The 19,740-nt window shown below is 38.0% G+C and overlaps 1 protein-coding gene across 4 annotated transcripts; it reads right to left on the minus strand.

Annotated features, from left to right (window-relative positions):
* Positions 1-765: 765 nt before the first annotated feature.
* SGCB (sarcoglycan beta) lies at positions 766-19,700 on the minus strand. Of its 4 annotated transcripts, XM_074276594.1 has the most exons (7): positions 19,061-19,697; positions 18,549-18,601; positions 9,008-9,217; positions 7,575-7,760; positions 6,679-6,870; positions 6,210-6,341; positions 766-1,943 (listed from the first exon to the last, which is right to left on the minus strand). In XM_074276594.1, exons 3-7 carry the CDS (start codon positions 9,185-9,187, stop codon positions 1,740-1,742), a joined length of 894 nt encoding a protein of 297 aa, XP_074132695.1. In that variant the 5' UTR covers positions 9,188-9,217; positions 18,549-18,601; positions 19,061-19,697; the 3' UTR covers positions 766-1,739. The 4 variants fall into 4 exon arrangements, with proteins under 4 accessions (XP_074132695.1, XP_074132696.1, XP_074132694.1 ...); XM_074276595.1 differs by lacking the exon at positions 9,008-9,217 and having other exon boundaries at positions 19,061-19,700; XM_074276593.1 differs by lacking the exons at positions 18,549-18,601; positions 19,061-19,697 and adding an exon at positions 13,566-13,682.
* Between the last annotated feature and the right edge of the window lie 40 nt (positions 19,701-19,740).

Below are 19,740 nucleotides of genomic sequence, written 5' to 3' on the forward strand. Positions count from 1 at the left end.
TTAGATAAGATACTTATTTAAATAGATCTAAATAAAGCATATAACTAAAAAGAATAGTTGGGGGAATCTGAATATAATGAGATTTCCAAGTGGAGTATATATGGAAGGACAAAGTCCCAGAAAAACAGCTGCATTAATAAACAGAGGCCACAATTCAGTTTTAGATATTTAAAGTGCAAACTTTCAGGATTAGGAAAGGAAACAATGGTTACTTCAATTACATTTAGTGAACCCAAGCTAATGTTTAGGTTTTGATATGTACTTTGTTTTAAAGTTATTTACACTGACAACAGTAACACTATCAAATACTGGATTTTTTAGACTTCCTTATCTACACGGTATTAGAAATCATTAAAAAAAAAACTTGCTAGATTAAAACACTATGTAAGCTTAAATTTACTTAAGTTTCCTGGATAAAAAAAGAAACAGGTGGAGTCTGTGGTTTATTACTGACTGCTGTTTAACAGGCCAATAATTCCCTTTAAAGGCCCCTTCAAGGGGCTTGTTTGGCCTACATATATATATATATATATATATATATATATATATATATATATATATATATATATATATATATATATATATATAATAGTACAAATAAGAAATGTGTTAAAAACAATTAACTTGTTGGTAGAAGGGGGAGTAGAAGAGGATGTTAAGAATGGGGACTGTAATCCAATTTTGCCAATCTGAAATTATTTGTTATTCTCTAGTATGGAAAACAATTGTATAGGGCTTATTTTAGTACAATGCTTTGGAACCAGCTTTTTGTTTTTTTTTTAAATTCTGATTTTTAAATTTGGCGATGTCAAAGTCAAGTTTTCTTGACTGACTTGAAATGTATTTACTATATCTTCTGTTCTATTTAGGCAAATAACTTTTATTTTCTTAAAAACCACACACACAAAGCCTTAAAGGTTAGTTTGAATTGGTCTTTTGAAGACCAAATACCATCTTAGAGCTTCAGATTAGATATCAAAATGTTTGCTTATATTATTCATGCACTACTACCAGAATCAAACACTGAATGATTATTAGTATTATGTCATAGTATAGTTATACTCAACAGTACTTTAAGTAAAAATATGGCATCACAAAATATTTTCTTCAGGACTCCTAACTAGGTTTTTGTTTTCTTATTACTTTATCACATGTGTTTAAAATTCCTTTGATCTAACTGGCATGTCAAGACAGACTCTGGCCCATGACTAATTCAGTATGAAATTTCAAAGTCATTATTCTTAGAAGCCCAAATCACATATAGTCTATAAGTAAAATTTTAATTTTTCCAGATTTAAAAATATATTTATATACAGATTATATAACTTTTTAATAATTTAATGAGTGGTCAGTCCTCATAATTATCAAAAACTTACTTAAATTGAGTCTAACAGCTAAACCAGCCCTTTGTTCTGTGGACAAGAAATGATATTTAAAAAACATTTCTTGAAATGTTTCATTTTGATTTTATTCATTTCTCATAATATTTTAAAAATAGATTTGTCTGATACTCAGCACGGTGTAATTGAATGGAAAATTTTAAGGTTCTGGCTATTTTCATTCAGAATATTTTAAATTTAGAGATTATTTAAGAGATCTATTAATGCTAGGCCGTTAAGATAACTACAATGCATTATCATAAACTCTGTAAAAACAATGGCTTGCATGCATGCACTTTAAAAAAAAAAGTAAAGACAAGTATAAACACACTGATGACTTCCTCCCTCTCTCCAGCTCATCTAATGTGTGTTTCCACAAGGATTGTCTGAGATCTGGCAGCCCATATTTTGGCCTGTCACTTGTACTTTGAACAGAGTTCCGTCTGCACACATGCAGAGCTTGTAGCGCACCCAGTCACCATTATTTAACTGATCTCCAAAAGAAGAACTTGGTAGGCGAGAAGTGCTGACCATCACAGATCCATTCAGGATGATGCTATGTTCCTAAGAGAATAAAAATATGGTTCATTTATTGCCAACAGCAGTAGTGAGAACAATAGTTAATAAATGCAATCTACTACAACAATAACAAAAAAGGGGAAAGACAAATGAGTTCAAATTCAATTAGAAGTCTTCTATCCTAACTTTAAGTTTGATGTGCAAAAGTTTTGTTTTTCAACCACTAGTGCTGCCCTAGAATTCTCCTGACTGTGATAGACTTATAAAGCAGACAAACATCTACTGAGGATTAAAAGATGAAATGCAGTTCATTGTCATTTCTAAGGTCTCATGCATACCAAGTCACCATACAAGAAAGGAATGGACCTGTGACTTCACTGGTACAGGGAACTCCCTGCTTGAAGAAAATCTTTTCTACAATGCAGTTCAGCATTTAGAACTCCAAGAGGGTATAAATGACTTCCAGAGTCACGAGACCAGTACATGTAGAGGCCATACTGGAACTCTGCTCTTTGTGGTTTTGAGCAAAGAACCTACAGTTGCCTCTCAGCCATGCTACCATTACTAAAATATATTACTAAAAATGCTACAGACTACAAACTAGTGCAACGATTTTGATTAATAACATGAGGAAACAGGTTTTTCTTCTCTGTCAAAAGAATGATTTAATTTCTATAGTTTTGTCATCATTACATATAGGATTCACATCAGTTTTATATATTTAATATCAATATTCCAAACAAATTTGGTACAGACCAAATTTTTTTCCCACCCACTGATCCCCAAACTTTCTGATGCATGTATTTTAGGATGATTTTTTCGGTGGTACCACACTGGAGTATTACATTATGATGTGAACATGATGATGTAACATATGTTAAAATTATTTTGGATATAACCTGTTATAAAAACTAAGCATAATGTTAATTTTTTACAACAGGGTTTCAGAAAGATTCTGCTACTCTTTTAAAAGTATATAGTAGTCCTATGTCTCATTCATTCTGTTTTATCATGAATGTAATTTTGACCACAATTAATATTTTGGACCTGAAAGAGGTACTCATTTGAGCTTTTAACTCTTTCTTAGTACCATTCTTGTGACTGGAGAATCTTCATCAGAAAAGAGAGAATTTCTTTCTTTTGTGGCAATAAGATAAATCTTGTAACATAAGTCTAAGATAAATATTTGATAAATTCTTTCTTACTCTATTAATCTTTGTTGTATTTAAACAAAAAAAGAAATACGCATGCTCCAAAATATTAGCAAGAAAACATCCATTTCTTGCTGCTCTTAGCAGTTAGATGTATACACATGTTGGCCCAAATGTGATTTTATTGATTTAGAGAACTCTCAGTTACGAAACTCCCTTTACTAAAAGCAGACTGGTAACTGTTCTCCAATTTCTGGCCTCCAGACTTGCCTGGGGCATTGGGAAATTCTGTCTTTCAGGCTGAAGTAGCCATTCTTATAGTAGCATCCTCATTCTGGGGCTGGCTCTCCAAAGGAGAGCCATTGAATAATGGTTTTTTAAATGTATGTTATTGCAGCTTCACAAATCAGATTTCTTTAGTTTAATCTTAGAACAAGTGAGGCAACAGTGATTTTCAAACTCCATACTAATTCTGCCACCTAGTGGTCAGTTCAATCTCTTAAAACTTTTATGTTCTCTAAGGAGTATCTTATGAATTTCAAGTTATTCACTGTTATTCCCATTATTAAAATATGTGCTTTCACATCTATGGTTGTCACCTGTCCCTTTAAAGGGCTAATATACGTCAAAGCTAAAATTAGCAAAGTTGTTATTTCCATTTTTAAAAATGGAGAGGCCGGGGGATTCAGAGATGTTTAAGGAGCCAGGAACAGAATGGAAAACTGGACAACTAATCTTTCCAAGAGACAGCATCTGCAACCTGGATGACTTATATTCTTGCAAATGTGCCTCAATTCTCAATATATTTGAGAAATGAGGCCTTTATCAGATATATTTTCTAAAAAAAAAAAAAACTCCCCTACAGCTTTATGCTTTTCTTGGTTGCACTGGTTTTATTTGTGTAAAACCTTTTAAATTTAATATAATAAATGCTGCCTATCTCATTTGGTCATACATTTTTCCCTTCTCAGTAAATCTGACACTATTCCTTACTTTCCTAATTTGCTTAAGCCTTAGGTCTAAGTCATGTCTTTGTTTTCCCCTTATCTTCTTACCAAGATTTCTTTAAACCTGTTTTATCCACAGCTACTTATCTTTGCTATAGATAAAGCCATTTACTAAGCACTATAATCCAGAAATTGGACTATGAGTCAATACTACTTATGATTTTCAACCATTGTCTTCTAAAAGATTTTACAAATGTGTTCACATTCTAAATTGGCATTGCTCTTGGATGCCTTATTTTCTTGACAGGTTAAGACAAGTATGTGCCAAGGTGCTCTGACTGAACAAGTTGTGGTATTTGAATGTAATGGAATATTATTGTGCTATAAGAAATGACAAGGAGATTAATTTCAGAAAAACCCATGAAGTGAGCGAACCAGGAGAACACTGCCCACAGTAACAACAATATTGTAAGATGACCTTTTTGCTTCTTTGTTGTGATGACTATTTTACATTAGTTAAACTTCCAAGTGAAATTACTGGCATGTATCCCAGGGATCTGGATAATCTTTTTGTTACACTGTCCTTCAGACATTGAAGGACCTACAGGTTTCTGAAAAAATCCTGGTCTTAATTTAATAATTATTAATATAAAAAAAGAAACCATCATTTCATCAAGTATCCGAGTAGATGTCAACTTAATTGGAAAGATCCAAATGAACCCTATAGAGTTCTTTGCAGAGATTTATCTACCTTTTCATCCTCTATAGCAGATGCTGGTGAATATTCTTCAATTACTTTCCACAGTGCTCTTTTTGCAAATACTTAGTATGAATATTACAAGATGACCAAATGTCCCATAAAATTATCCTTTTTTTAAATTTCCTTTGTACACAACAGAAAAACTTCAGCCATCAATATGGTATAATAGAAAAGGGACTGGCTCAGCAGTCAAAGCTTAGAACTCAAATTCTGCCCCAGATCCTTCATGGATCATTGTGGACAAGTTACTTAACTTTCCTGAGATTGAGTTTTCCCATCTGCCAAACAAAAGGATTAGACTAAATGATATCTGGATTACCTTCCAGCTCTATGTCATCATGAGCTGATCCTTTTTTGCCCAAGGAAGAACCTGCTGTTCTTTCCTTTAGCTATAATATTGTTCTTCTTCTTCTTCTTTTTTTTTTAATTTTAAGACTGATATGATCTTACTGTTTCTTTTTTAACACTACACATGCACAATACATGTAATACATATATTCAAAAACATTACTGCACCTAATCATCAATAATTAATTAATGCAATGGCTGCTTAACAAAGAATTCACTACTGCTAATATAAAATACCCTTCTCTCTTGTCTCCAAATCTTTGTACCAGTTTTCTCTCTATACTAGAATACAAAGTCTTCTCACTTCCACCTGAATCTCCCACAAGGCTTACTTAGCTCAAGTCTACCTTCTATATAAGGTCTTTCCTGATCCCCCTAATTCTTGGCATTCTCCCCCATGAAATTGCTTCCTTTTTACTTTGTGCTAGTTATTAAGTGGGTCTTTCCCCCCATCAGTAGAATGTAAATCTCTCAAGGATAGGGACTATTTCATTTGTTCTCCCATCACAATCCCTGGACAACCTTAATGAAGGCTGGCTCAATCAAGAATTGAGCAAACAGTTATTGTTTACTCTCTATGAGATCCTGTGCAAAGTACTGAGGATACAAAGGCAAAGATGAAACACTTCCTGTATTCTACTGGGGGGAAAACAACCCATGCAGGTCTAAGTCTATACAAAACAATATGGGATGGGAGAAAAGCACCAGTAATGGAGGAAAACACCAAAAGACTCAGGTAGAAAGTAGCACATGTGCAGGGAAAACTAGGAATCTTAAGAGTTGAATGAACCAGTGAATAAATATGTTCTGGTGAGAAATGTAAGTTTTGAAACCTATTTCTAATTTCCTGTAGATGTATTTGATTCAAGGTAGGTACCTTTTACAAAACCATTCATCTTGATAATGGAAGTGAAACTAGAAACATATTTTATGAATCTGTTATTTGTTTTCTTATGCTGTGGAATCTGTGACTGTGAATAAGTAATTTCAAATTATTTTTGATTTTTTAAAAGTTGGAAATTTAACAATAGCAAAAAAGAAATGAAGTTTTCTATTTTTAATTCTCATGCTGAAATAATTTTAAGTTCTTTTAGTATATACTTACAGCTTTTAATTCCACATTGCCACCCACATGAAATTCAATGGTTTTGCCCATAATGAATACACCTTCATTCCCACGGACAATGGCACGCCCATCAACCTTTATATTTAAATCACTTGTAGCATTACTGGTAATCTGGAAAATAAAACAACCCCCCCAAAATGTATTAAGTGTAAGAATTATTACTATCAAGAGCCACACTATGACATATAAATTATTTCAATAGAAAAAAATGTCCCTGGGCATTTTGTAAGATAGATATATTATGAATTGTCTACTTTAAAAATGAGGAAACTGAGAGACAAAGAGATTAAGTGATTTACCACAGGAAATATAACCCAGTTTTCTCTCTATATTAAACTACGTTTCCTTATATAATGCTAAATTACATAAAAACCATACTTCCATTTAAAGAATTGGATAATAATTTCACCACTGTTATTCATATAAAAAGGAAAGTTAAAATCCGTACCCTTTCAGTAGATGCTTTCTGTACATTCAAACTCTTTACTCCACTTGGCAAATGAAATTCGTGGGTTTCATAGTCTGTACTGAATAAAATATTTTGAGTCCTTGGGTCAAAAAACTGCATGCCAATGTCACTTGTAATAGAAGTTTTGTTCTTTTCTACACTGAGTTTCGTTGTTCCTTGCTGAAAAACAATCTTTAGAAACATACTTTATGGTGAATATAATTTCAACACATATCATAAACAAAATCCATGGAATTATATTTTAAAACATGCCTAGTAGATTAAAGAGAGTCTTTGCAGCTCTCACTTTGCACTATATGATATAAATGGATATCTTGTATACTTGCCCTGTGGGGAAGGGAGCAGGATTGACTACTCTTAACACGAGACACATAACATAGTACTTCACCATTAGGATTGGGGAGAGATATTTGTAGGGGCACCTAATAGTACCCGTAAGCTTTGTAAAGGAAACCATGAGATAACAAATTATGTCAGAATAGAAATTTTTTGGACAGAAAGGTATATAAGAAGTCACCTTTACCTGAAGTAGAGAATGAGTACAATGTATACACTTAATAATTTTTGAATATGAAACTCCCCATATGAAAGAACAATCATTAAATAATGTTAGAGAATTATGGAATTTAAAGAAAATATCATGTTTCTTTATTAAGGATTAGTCTTTCTGGTAAAAATGAATATGTTTATAGTTTTCCTATAGAGAACATTTTTGGCTTCCAACACTATTCATAACCCCCTCCACAGATCAAAGAGTTGAAATGGCTTAATGCTCACACCCTGTTTAGTAATCAAAATGAGCATGCATTTTTTCATAAATAACTTAGCTCTAATATCCCATTCCCACTGTTGCTTTAATTAATGTGATAACTTACTGGTTGGTTATTGCCAGTGATAACCAAATTTTCATTACGTCTGCCTCCTACTGTGCTCTTATAAAGAGGGTGTATAACTCCCATATCAGATACTTGTTTAAATCGCAGCAAACCACTCTCATGGAATTCCATACTGTCACAACCATTGGGTCCAATTCGGATCACAGCCCAGATAACAAGTGTTATCTAAAAAAGTAAGATAAACTCAACATTACATTTAGCATAACATCAGACTTAACTAAGAAAAGAATCCTAAAAATCTTCCCCTAAAAAGAAATAATAGGGGAAGCTAGTTGGTACAGTGGATAGAGCACCAGCCTTGAACTCAGGAGGATCTGAATTCAAATTTGGCCTCAGACACTTAACACTTCCTAGCTGTGTGATCCTGGGGAAATCACCTAACCCCAATTTGCCTCAGCAAAAACAACAACAACAACAAAAATGTACTTTTTAAAAGAAATGGGGTACAAATGCTATAATCATAAAAATGACATATGGTTTATAAAATATTTTTAAATGTCATTTAAATAATAGAAATAAATTTGGAAAAAATATGAAGTATTATTAGGAAGCAAAGAAATCTACACATATTAAATGAACTAGAATAGGAAAAAAGTGTGTATTAATACTAAAAGAAAAAAGGTAAGGGATATAATATGTAGAAATGACATATGACAATAGGTACAACATTTTGTATCGGTAGTTTTTCATCTCTCTCTGGAGAGGAAGATGCATTTCATTATTTGTTTTCTGCAGCCAATACTGGTCATTGTATTTAAAATTACTTCAGCTGCCTTTTTATATTTATTTATTTTTGTTTATATTGTTCATTACTGTGGTCAATGTGTATACTGAGCTCTTGGTGGTTCTCTCTTTTCTCTCCATAAGTTCCTACAAATATTCCTAAATATTTTTGAATTGTTCATATTCATTGTTTCATATGGTATAATAATGTTCCATTATATTTAATCTCTTTTTACCAAATAATTTCCCAAGGAATATTTATTTATTACAGAAATGATATAAGATGGTGTGGAAAGAATACTGTACCAGGAACCAGAGTAAAAGGAAGTGGACTCAATTTGGAAATGGAGGAACTCAGCCCAAAACTCAGCTCTGCTTCCTATCTAAAAGACTTTCAACCTCTTTTGAATTTAGTTTCCTTGTCTTTAAAGCGGGCTAAATAACCTCATGAATCCTTTCTATTCCTGACTCTATGATACTAAGACCTAAGTTCAAATCCCAGTTAACTGACACAACTTACTAGCCTTGTGACAAGGGCATGCCACCCAAGCTCCCTCAGCCTTAATTATCTTAGGAGAAACTAAGGAAACTACTCAGGTCACCCCAAACCAGATGAACAAATGAATGCTTTATATGCTGATAATGGAAAACATAAAGAAAACATCAAACATTCTATATGTTTTACTCACAATTAAATTGATAACAGCCAAGATAAAAAGGAGAACTATCACACAGATGGCTAAATTGCCTTTTCTTCCCCTCAAGCCAGTTTTATGGAGTCGATCCTCATCAATTGGAATATATCCAGCTTTAAAGTTACTGTTATGTTCTTTATTAACATTTCTTCTCTCAACAGCCTTCTCCCGCATAGACTTCTTTACAGGACCATTGGAACTTTGCTAGACAATGCAGAACACCACCAAGTTAATAAGCATACAGATTTGTGTTAAAAAAAAATGACGAAGGAAAAAAGGGAGTATTCCAGTGTAGCCACACAAGAAGCTTTCTAGGAAGCTCAGATTTTTAAAAGACGTGTATAAACAATGAAAATAGAAACATATAGCCAAGATGAATAAAAGTGGTCTGGAAAAAATGTCCAAAAAACTAAATCCCAAAACAAATGAATTCTGGAAAAGAAAAAAGAAAGGCTAATGGCAACTTTAAAAGCTTACTGACCAAATTCTAGTGTTTATCTTAGTTCTTAAAAAAAGTTCATATTTCCCTCACTCTCATTAAAAGACTTTGTATTTATGTGCCCTTGTGGTACATTAACCTTTTATAAATAAAAAAGATCGGTGTGAGAGAAACTTATCATAATTAAACGCTAAAGCAATTGCTTGAAAAATCTGGAGTGAAGTGACTTGTCCAAAGTAATAAGGCTAATAAGTGTCAGAGGCAAAATATGTATCCAAGTGTTATCAGGTTCTTGCAGAATATACCTCTTTGAGGGCTCACCCTGTTTTCATTTTTCAATTTGTATTTCCAAAACAGCATATAGTGCCTGGCATACTGTAGGTAAGTATGAATACTTGTTGAATTGAAACACAAAATTCTCCCTTTTAAAGTTCTTTGAAACGGGGCCTCTTCCTTTCTAGGCTTTTCACACATTACTCTCTTCCATGTGCTATGGATCCTAGTTTTTCCTTGAACATGACACTTCACTTCTGAACTCTAAGCACTTTCTTTGTCTTCTCAGCTCCACTTCCTGGCCCTTCAAGTTCAAGTTAAAGCATTGGCTTTGCAAGCCCTTTCCTAAGGCTCTTTAAACTTACTCTTTTCCTCTGAAAATTCAGGGCCCCAAGACCACCAAAGAAGCCCTGCTATGGAGCTTACTCTCACAATGCTGCTCACATGGGTACTGATGTTAGATGATTGACAGTGATTTCGAGTTGGTGACAGAACCAACAACAAGAGAAGCTGAATGTTCAAATGAAATCCAGGCTTCCCAGTATGAGGGGAAAGAGTGCTAAAGAAACCAGGAAGCAAACTGAGGGAGCCAAGTCAGACTTGCTGTTCTCTAGGACTCAAGAGATTGGGGAAGCTAAGGAAAAGGTCAACTTATGTTGAGAAAGAAGCAGAGTGGAGCAAGAACTGGGGTCCAGCCAAAACCAAAAGACCGATACTCAAAGGGGGCGTGACAGTTTATTACACACTCTTTCATGTCTGAGAGAAAATCAGCATGAAGATTTAAGATCAAACAGGAAGGGGCAGCTAGGTGGTGCAGTGGATAGAGCACCAGCTCTGAAGTCAGGAGGACCTGAGTTCAAATCTGGTCTCAGACACTTAATGTCCTAGCTGTGTGACCCTGGGCAAGTCACTTAACCCCAGCCCGGGGGGGGGGGGGGGGGGGAAGATCAAACAGGAAAACAGGTAAAAATATGTCACAGTATTTTTTGAGGTAGCAAAAAAGTGGGTGCTCTTTGATTAAAGATTAAATAAATTGTGGCATGTAAATATAATAAAAGAAACAGCAATATTAGGAATTCAGGAATATATAAAAATATTTCTATGAATTGTCATAAATTGTAAAAGACTGAATCGAAATACTGCATATAAACCAACTAAATTAACTAGATTAAATTAAAAATACCTGTTTAAAGAATTAAAGAACACTAAAACAAAGTCAAATACTGAGCAAGTGTAATCATCATCTTGGCCCCAGAGAACAGAAGATGGAATGAATCTCCCTCTTTTTCAGGGAGGGGGGATTTTCAAGTGTAGACGATTTATATAATTTCTCCGGGGCAGCTAGGTGGTGCAGTGGATAGAACACCAGCCTTGAATTCAGGAGGACCCGAGTTCAAATCTGGTCTCAGACACTTAACACTTCCTAGCTGTGTGACCCTGGGCAAGTCACTTAACCCTAGCCTCAAAAAAAAAAAAAAAAAAAAAAAAAAAAAAAAAAAAAGAGTATAAACTAAGTACTTTCTCCACTCAGCAGTCACCCTCCCCTCCACAAACTCTACTGGCTCCCTATTATTTCTAGAATCAAATATATAATGCTTTGTCTTTAAAATCCTTCATAACCTGAACTCTTCCTTTACTTTCATTCTTCTTTATATGCTATTCTTGCCATTACATCAATGATACTTCTTCCCTAGATTCTGAGGTCTATTTGCCATGCCTGGGACTTTGCCCCTTCTCAGCTTAACCTCTTGGCTTCCTTCCAATTTCACCTTAACGTCTTAACTTTGCACAAAACCTTCACCAGTCCCTTCCTAACCATATTAATCTCTCCTTTGAGGTAATAATCTCTATAATTTATCCCTTACCTATCATGTTTGCAAATAGTTTAGGTCATCTTCATTAGACTGTTCCCTCAAGGACACAGGCTATTTTTTCTTTCCATTTTTTTGTATCCCAGTCCTCAGCACCATAAGTTACCCCTTTAACTTTGTGTAACTGGAAGCTCTGAAAGCCACGGAAGTCATATATCTCTGGACTGACTGTGATGGGGAAGCATGGCTAGGAAAAACTAAAGTAAAAACAAAAGGCTTCAAGATGAGACTTGAAGAAAGCCATGGGATGGAGATGAGAAGAAGGGTTCTACATAAGTTAAACAAACATGCAAACATGGAAGCTTGGAGTTCAAAGCTGAAGAAGCATATTTAAGGAAGAGTAAAGGAAGCTAATGATCACCGGGTCCCAGAATATGGAACGGGGAGTAAGGTATAAGAAGCGGGGGAAGACAAGAAGCGGTAAGGATCTGAAAGACTTTGGACACAAAAGAAGAAATAATAGGGAACCCCTAGAGTTTACTGATGAGGAGGGTGAGAACCAAGAGGAGAATGCCCCTTAGTGAGGAAACTTGGGACGGGGAGACCCCAGCAAGTGTTTGCGCCATTATATTGGTAGTGTTGGAGGACAGAAGGGGGCATATACAAGAGATACTCTTTAGATGGAATCAACAGAACTCACCAAAAAATTGGGTAAGGGCGGGTGAGGAGGAGGAGGAATTCAAGATGACCACTAGGTTTAGTTTGAGTGCCTCGGAAGACAATGGTCTCAACAGTAATAGGGGAGTTAGGAAGAGACCAAGATTTAAAGGAAAAGAGAACGATTTCAAGTATGGGCCTGAGTTTTAATACAACTTTAATAACTATGAAAGACTTGGTTCTTTAATCAGTGGGTCAGTGATCCAAAGCAATCCCAACAGACTTTGGACAGAAAATGCTGTTTGCGTCCGGAAAAAGAACTAAGGAGACTAAATCAGCACCTGCTGTGTCCGCTTTTTTGTGTTTTTTAATCTCTCCCACGGTCTTCCCTTTTGCTCCGACTTCTCTCCCAACAAGATTCATAAAGTATCGTGCATTAAAAATAAATTTACCAGGAAACAAGATGTCTACGGGCCATCCACACGGGACGTACAACGGGAGATGAAACTGCGGATTAGCACAGAAGTTGGGGCCCTCCAAACGAGCCTAACAAACATTTGCTTAGAGATAACTGCATCCTTGGGAGCTCAGGAGATCAAGTGAAACAGTGTATTAGTACTTAAAATTCTTTAGGAACAGATTAAAGATTAGTGTGACTTTTATATGAACTGGGATCAATCAGAATTTCTGCATTTTTCAACAATACAAAAATTACATTTTTCTGAACTAATCACTTTTTTTTTTTAAAGAAAAAAAGGGCGGGAGGCTTTAAAAAAAAAAGGGGAAAAGGGGGAGACTAAAAAAACAGAAGAGTGGGGAGTCTGTAAGCCCCTTTGCAGATTCCTGCAGGCCCCCGCGGGAAGGTACAAGTTAACAAGACATGTCCCTCTTCTCGGAGGACTTAAGGGCCCCGAGCCGCACGTCGGGAGCTCCGGGGCTCTATTTCTGGCCCGGGAGGATCCCGTTACAGCCGGGATTAGGCCTGAGGACAGGGGGCGGCCGGGACGCGCGGACACCCGGGAGCAGCTGCTGGCCACCGAGGATGACAGGCACGGCTGGGTCTCGGGACGGCGCCTCCCGGGGGCGAGTACTATTTACAAGCTCCTCGCCAGCAAGCGCTCCCCTCCCAGCCGCAGTCAGACCCCGGGCCCGCTCGCCCCTCCCTCTCTTCGCGAGGCCCCGCGGGGTGACAGCGGCTCCCCCGAGGGCTCCAGGCGGGTTTTGTCTCAGACCCGAAGGGGAGGGCGCGCGGCAGGTGGGGGAGGGGACCCCTGTCCTTCTGGAAAAATGAAGTCAGCCCCCGCCCCCTTCCCGATCTGGGGAACGGCTCCGGGGAAGGCCGCCTCCACACACCCCTAGCTCCAGGACTGACCTGCTCGGTTACCGCAGCCGCCGTCGCCGTCGCAGCCATGTTCCCGCTCCGGCTCCCCTGGCCGCCCGAGGCAGCGCCCTCAGCCCCCGCCGCCCCCCACCTCGCGCCCCGGCGCCTGCGCCCGTGTCCCCGTGCCCGCGCCTGCGCCCTGGCCGCAAGAGCGCGAGCTGCGCGTGTGCGAAGACCCCCCTCCCTCCCCCGCCCCGCTGCGCTTGGGTGGTGGCAGGTTGGGCCCACAGTGTGTGGAGAAACCGTTAGGTCCATGCCTGAGGTGGGAAAGACAACCTCGGCCGTCCCTCCACATCCCGGGTGGCCTGGGAGCCTTCGAGGCAGGCGCCGTGAAGAGGGGGTCCTGGGGCCGGTTATGGCGGGGAGTGGGGGATTCTGAGGAAGCCTCTCACCTAGCCAGCCAGTGAGGAACCCCCCTTCCAGGCGCGGGGGTGCGGTGAGCGAGACCCCTCCTAACTCAGCCTCCCGCCCCCATGGTTAACCTTGGGGATGCTGAACCCGGGGAAGACCTGACGAGGATGAGAACGCGCCCCCCGCCCCCCCCCCCCCCGCGCCCTCCTCAGTTACCAGTAAAGAGAATTTCTAGCATTCATTTCGTCAGATTTTGAATTCAAATTTTTTCCCTTTCCCTTCCCTCCTTCCAGTGACTCGATGTGGATCCTACACGAACATTCAAGTTCAACCCATCTTCCCTCTCCTTCCATCTTTTTGCTCTATTTCCTTTGCTTCCGAATATAAACTCCTCTCCCTACTCCGTATCAGTCCCTGGCTCCTAAAAAACCACCAAAAAACAAAAACAAAAAAAAGCACCTTTTGCTTTTACATCTTACCCTTCGTTTCCAAATATATTCCTCCTCCTCCCCTTATCAGTCCCCACGGCTCTTAAATCACTGATGCCTTCTGGTTTTATATCCCCTTCCCACCCCTTATCAGCCCCCAAAGGGCTCCTCAAATATCTTTTATATCTCCTTTGCTTCTATTTGAATATATCCCCCTCCCCCTCCCCCAGAGATCCATCCCGGGAGGCAGATGCAGAAAAAGAAGCGTGAAGAAGTAGCCCATTTCAAGGTCTAGGAAGAACTTTGAAGTCGCAGTTTGAATCCTGGCTCGGCCGATACCCAGGTTCTGACCCTGAACGCCTGTTTTCTCAGGGGAGAGGAGGGAGTTTGACCAAATTTTGAGGGGAAAAAAACCAAACCAAACCACTTCCAGCTGCACTTGTCATCTCGTGGCCCTCCTTTACAAAGTGAGAAGGGCAGTAAGCACGCACGGCGCGAACGTCGGCTGCTCTAGGTCTTTGCCAGCCGCGAGGCCCGTGTAACACAGCTGCGTGCGTCTCTCCCTAAGATGAGGGTCAGCCTCGATTTCGGATTTCATTCTGACCAGTCCGAGGCCGGGCCTCCTCTTTCCATTTCTATTCGATTTCCGAGTTTTCAGACCTTTGTCTTGTCCCTGATCCTCCAGATACCAGACTCGGGCTCAGTTCTGACCTGCTTCTGACAGTTTGATGTCCTGACCTCCTTTCCTGCCTCCTTAACCTCTCAATTTCAGAGCTCTTTGCTTGTTAATTTCACCTTGAGGGGGGAATTTCAGATGCGAGGGTGAAAATACTCTTGGGCAGCAGGGGGCTTATCACAGAACTAGAAGGGACTTTACCATTTGGACTAAGTCCGTTTTACAGATAAAGAAAGAGATTAAGGTCTAAGAGGTGACGACTTACTCCAAATCACAGAATGGCATAGTAGTGCGCGGACTGCTCTCCCGAGTCCTAGAGGTCAGTACGCTGTGCAGTGAACCATGCAATTTTGGCCCTTAAAAGATTATAGACTGGATCTTTTTTTTTAGTAACATGAGCCATTGTAATTATGCCATATTTATATGTGCTGAAATGGTACACTAAGGCTGTTCAATTGTTCTACAGGGGAAAGAACCTGTTCACTGCTAAATGTTGGGATTATGACATTGGAAAATCAAAAAAAAAAAAAAAAACCAAAAAACAAAAAACTGAATGCCATCTTTTCTAACTTTTTTTCTACCAGGATTACGACATCAGAGGTAAGATAACCAATCATATTCTTTTCATTCTCTTGTCAGTTGTGCAGACCAGTGGTGTCAAATAGAAACAGGGCCACCAAACTACACATAAAAATCCCTGGGTGAAGCATACTGATTTGGAAACCTCATATTGACATTATGTTTTATTGTTTTTTATTTTGTTAATTTCCCAATTACATTTTAAACTGGTTCTTGATAATGCATTTGACAGCTCTGGGGTATACTATATTTTCTTTATTTGAAATGATTTCTTAATTTTAACTTTCAACTTTATACGTGACTTGTGAGTCACACATGTTTATATATATATATACATATACATATATGTGTGTATATCTAAATATTTTCTGAGAGATCAATAAGAAATGTGGTTTGACTAATCTCACTTCAAAAGTAGGACATGAAAAACTGGTCAAATTACCTTCAGTTAAAAAAGCTTTAATTGAGCTAAAAACAATGTGGATTCCAAAGTCTTGGTTGTATTCATACTCAAGTTTAAACTTTGCTTGGATTCATCAGTACTGGTATACAAGATATCTTTAGATATGTGGAACTGTCCTGGATCTTATATTTATTTCATATTCCTAAAATATTGTTCATCCTGATTCAGCAGTACATTCATTTGTGTAAAAACTAAGTGGTGTAAGGATATGTTTGGATTTTACATGTTTTAAGTATTTAGGTATTTCTGGATCTTGAGTTTTGTTACAGGGTGGGTTACAATAAGATGGGAAGTATCTTCTTGTTTATACAAAGTTTGTAATATTAATTTCTCATTAAACAACATAGAATAATTGGTGTTCAGAATATGTACGCTTCTTCTGTGTTTTTTTTTTAAGTTAGAAAATACAAGTGGCTGATAACATTATAACTAGGATTTCACAGTAACTGAATTGTCAATCTTGAATTGGAATAGGTTTTGTATTTATTTACTCAATCCAGAACCTAAGATGAATAATAATTTGTGGAATTGTAAAGTCTCTTCTTTCTCCACCCAAATAATCACAATCTATTTCAAAATGGAATTGAACCTTCCTCCCCATACCAAGACACAAATATCTTTTTTTTTTAAACTACTGAATTGGAGCAAAATTATCTAAACAGAACTTATACGGAATATTTCATCTGTGTTGAGAAAGCATTTATCCTCTATTCCAAATGATTTAAATACAGAACATGGACCCTGGCCTGAAGAAGTTCTCTAATTGAGAATAAAATAGAAATAGACAATTAAATGTACAAGATAGCATATACTGAGTGTTCTTCTCAAAGACCATCCAAAATGGTATTTCTATGTTGGAGTCAAGGTATAGTGTGGCTTACTGTGGCTGATTAGACCAATATGAACTTGAAAGGCTCTACCTCAGATTGGGCACAAATAGTCCATGTGAAAATTTAGAGTGGAGATGTCTCTCACTTTGTCCATCTCCCATTTCTTTTGAGTTACTGCAAATCTAATTCCCTCATAGAGTGTAGTGCCTTCTTTGATGTGAGCATGCCATTCTATTTTTTGCCAGTGTCTCCTGTGTGAAGTCTGGATTAGCTCCCCGGAGGCCTCAGAATCAGTCAGAGTCAGAATAAGCAAAAGTCCTTGGTCTTTACGGAGAGAATTGAAGGGGATCGACAAAACTGCCACACGCTCTCCACTGAACTCCCTTCTCTTCATCCTCCTGCAAAGTGACTCTGGCTTGTCTTACTCCACCCCCAAATCTATGATTATTTGCCTACACCAAAAAATTGAGCCAGCACAGAATAGTGAGGAGGGCCATTTTTTTCCAAGCATATGCTAATAGTTATTGTCCAATGGGTAATTAGCCTTAAGTGCTCTGTTGTCTGATTCCAGTGCACCTATTCAGAGTTTCAGCCCTTTACACTCTTGTGTCAAGCAATAGATCCCAGAGTTCTTTAGAATGCCCTTGAATTGTTTTGACAAGGATATGCTGAGGACTATAGGTAATAACTGCTCAGACATTAATATTAGAAAAAGCATATCTTTAGATTTTTATCATGAAGCAAATGTAGTGAAATTTAGTTCACTATTTTTCTGAGGATGTTAAGATTTTGACTGAAAAATAGTTTAATGAAAAGGACATTCAACTTTATCATAGCATTAGACATTTCACTTTGATATTTATGAGGATTTCAAGATTGTGAAACAATGGAATGGAGGAAAGCATATTTTTAAAAAATTCAAACAATTTTTTTGGGAGAAGTGCTACTTGTACATTTACAAATATTTAAATTTTTCTGTGAATAAGTCAATTTTGGTTGCATTGGAAATAAAACTTTTAAAAACCAAATTTACATTCTTATTTGCTCTCCTTTAAAAAAAAGGTTCTATGGTCCTTTCTAATTTTCTTTCATTCTACTTCTACAAAAAGTGTATTTGTATTAAAACTAGTAAGTAGTATGAAACCCAGCACATATATATGTATATATTAATTATATATATGTACATATATATATATATATTTTATATGGACATAATTCTGTTCTTTGTGTTATACCAAAAAAGATCAGGAAGAGAGAGAAATTAAGAAATATACTTTGGGTTTGCTTACAGTAGAACCACACCAGTTCAAACAAACTTTGTTTGGGCCTAAAGTAGTGAAGATTCAGAATTATAAAATATTTGACAATAAATGATTTTTAATACTTTCAAGTACATAAAGTAACAAAATTAATAGACTAACTAACTCAGCAGGGGAACAGGGTTAACAATCAGATTAAAATGTTATGCCATTTAAAGAGCTGAGGGTTGTTTCTTAAAACAATTGGCTGCATTATTGTTTGGAAATTCTTTTTAAACAAATGATGCCAAAATCCTGTCTTAAATTACTACAGCTTTTGAATTAAGTAAATTCTGAATTAATGAGGCATTATTTGATAATTTTGATACTATTAAAATCTTGTCCAAACCTGAGAAGGTATTCTTCACGTGGGCTTATCTTGGAAACCCCAAAGCCATCCATCTGCACCCAAAAAAACAAGGCAAGAGAAAACTTAAGTAAGGCTATAGCTTTTTGGTCAACGATGGTTTCCTGTGTCACTGACAACTTTGCCTAAATCAGTCAGGGAGGTGATTCTTGGGACATAGTCCATTAATACTGACAGTCTTGCTCATTCCATTGGTTTAAGTATTTGGAGGGAGGATTTGCTAAGAGGGAGACCTCAAGAGGGATTTGAATTAAATTTTGAAGTAACATCTGCTTTCTCCTTTAATTCCATGCCAAAGTTTTCATGTCAGGATTTCTCAGATTTGAAAACGTTTTCTGTTAAGAAGTACCTTCTGGGGGGAGGGGAGGGGAGAAGTACCTTCTGGGAGAAGTATCTCCTAGTACTTCCTAGGGTAGCATATTTAGTATTGCAGCTTAAAACGTTTTCTTTCCTCCTTAAAGCCCTGTCTCTATGGTTCTCCACATCCCCCTTACCCTTCAAGGAAGTGTTCCTCCTAAAGCAGAGGGGATGAAGAAGGGGTCCTAACATGGTGGCTTTCAGATGCTTCTTAAGAGCTGAACCAATGACTAGGCTGCAAAATACAACTTGCATCTCTGGTGCTTAGTAAAGGCCATGGTGCATTCTTCCAATACCCAAAACCTGAAATAGGGGAGGAGAGGCCGGATTTAGGGTGGAGGAAAGTTCGGCTTGAAAGTTTCTGACTTGGGCTTCTGTTCCAGTGCTTCAGCTTTTAGTGGCTCTAGTAAAGTATAGGCGACCCTCCTTTGCAGCAGGGCTCAAGTCATGTCCTTCTGCGCCCCGTTCTGCCGGATCCGGGCTTCGAAGTGGGCTGCCGTGGACATTCGGAACCAGTGTCAGTATTCTTGTCCTCTCGGCTCCGCCCTCTCCCCTTCGGAAAGCAGCAGCACCAGGAGCAGCACCAACAGCATTAACAGCAGCCATGACAGCAGCGGCATCATAGGAGCCTTCAGAACAGTTTCCCCTCCTGGCTTCTACACTAGGAATCCAAAAGTGGCCGAGGGGAGGGGGGAGGGGAGGGGCCGGGGGAGAGGGGAAGGGAGGGAAGGCGGAGCGAGCGTTGCTACAACTGAGAGCTGCCCTCCCTTTCGCGCCGGCGTCCTTGACAGCCGAGCAAAGCAAACGTCAAAGTTTG

Source organism: Sminthopsis crassicaudata, chromosome 6, assembly GCF_048593235.1.
Source record: "Sminthopsis crassicaudata isolate SCR6 chromosome 6, ASM4859323v1, whole genome shotgun sequence".
In the NCBI taxonomy this organism is placed as follows: domain Eukaryota; kingdom Metazoa; phylum Chordata; class Mammalia; order Dasyuromorphia; family Dasyuridae; genus Sminthopsis; species Sminthopsis crassicaudata.

Bases quoted from the DNA above. Each gene is read 5' to 3' on its own strand.
- SGCB (XM_074276593.1), bottom strand. From the start codon at position 13,604: ATGGCTGCGACGGCGACGGCGGCTGCGGTAACCGAGCAG. The intron at 9,218-13,565 runs GTCAGTCCTGGA...TGCATTGTCTAG, and splicing joins CGGCTGCGGTAACCGAGCAG to CAAAGTTCCAATGGTCCTGT. The intron at 1,944-6,209 runs GTAAGTATATAC...TTATTCTCTTAG, and splicing joins GCAATGTGGAATTAAAAGCT to GAACATAGCATCATCCTGAA.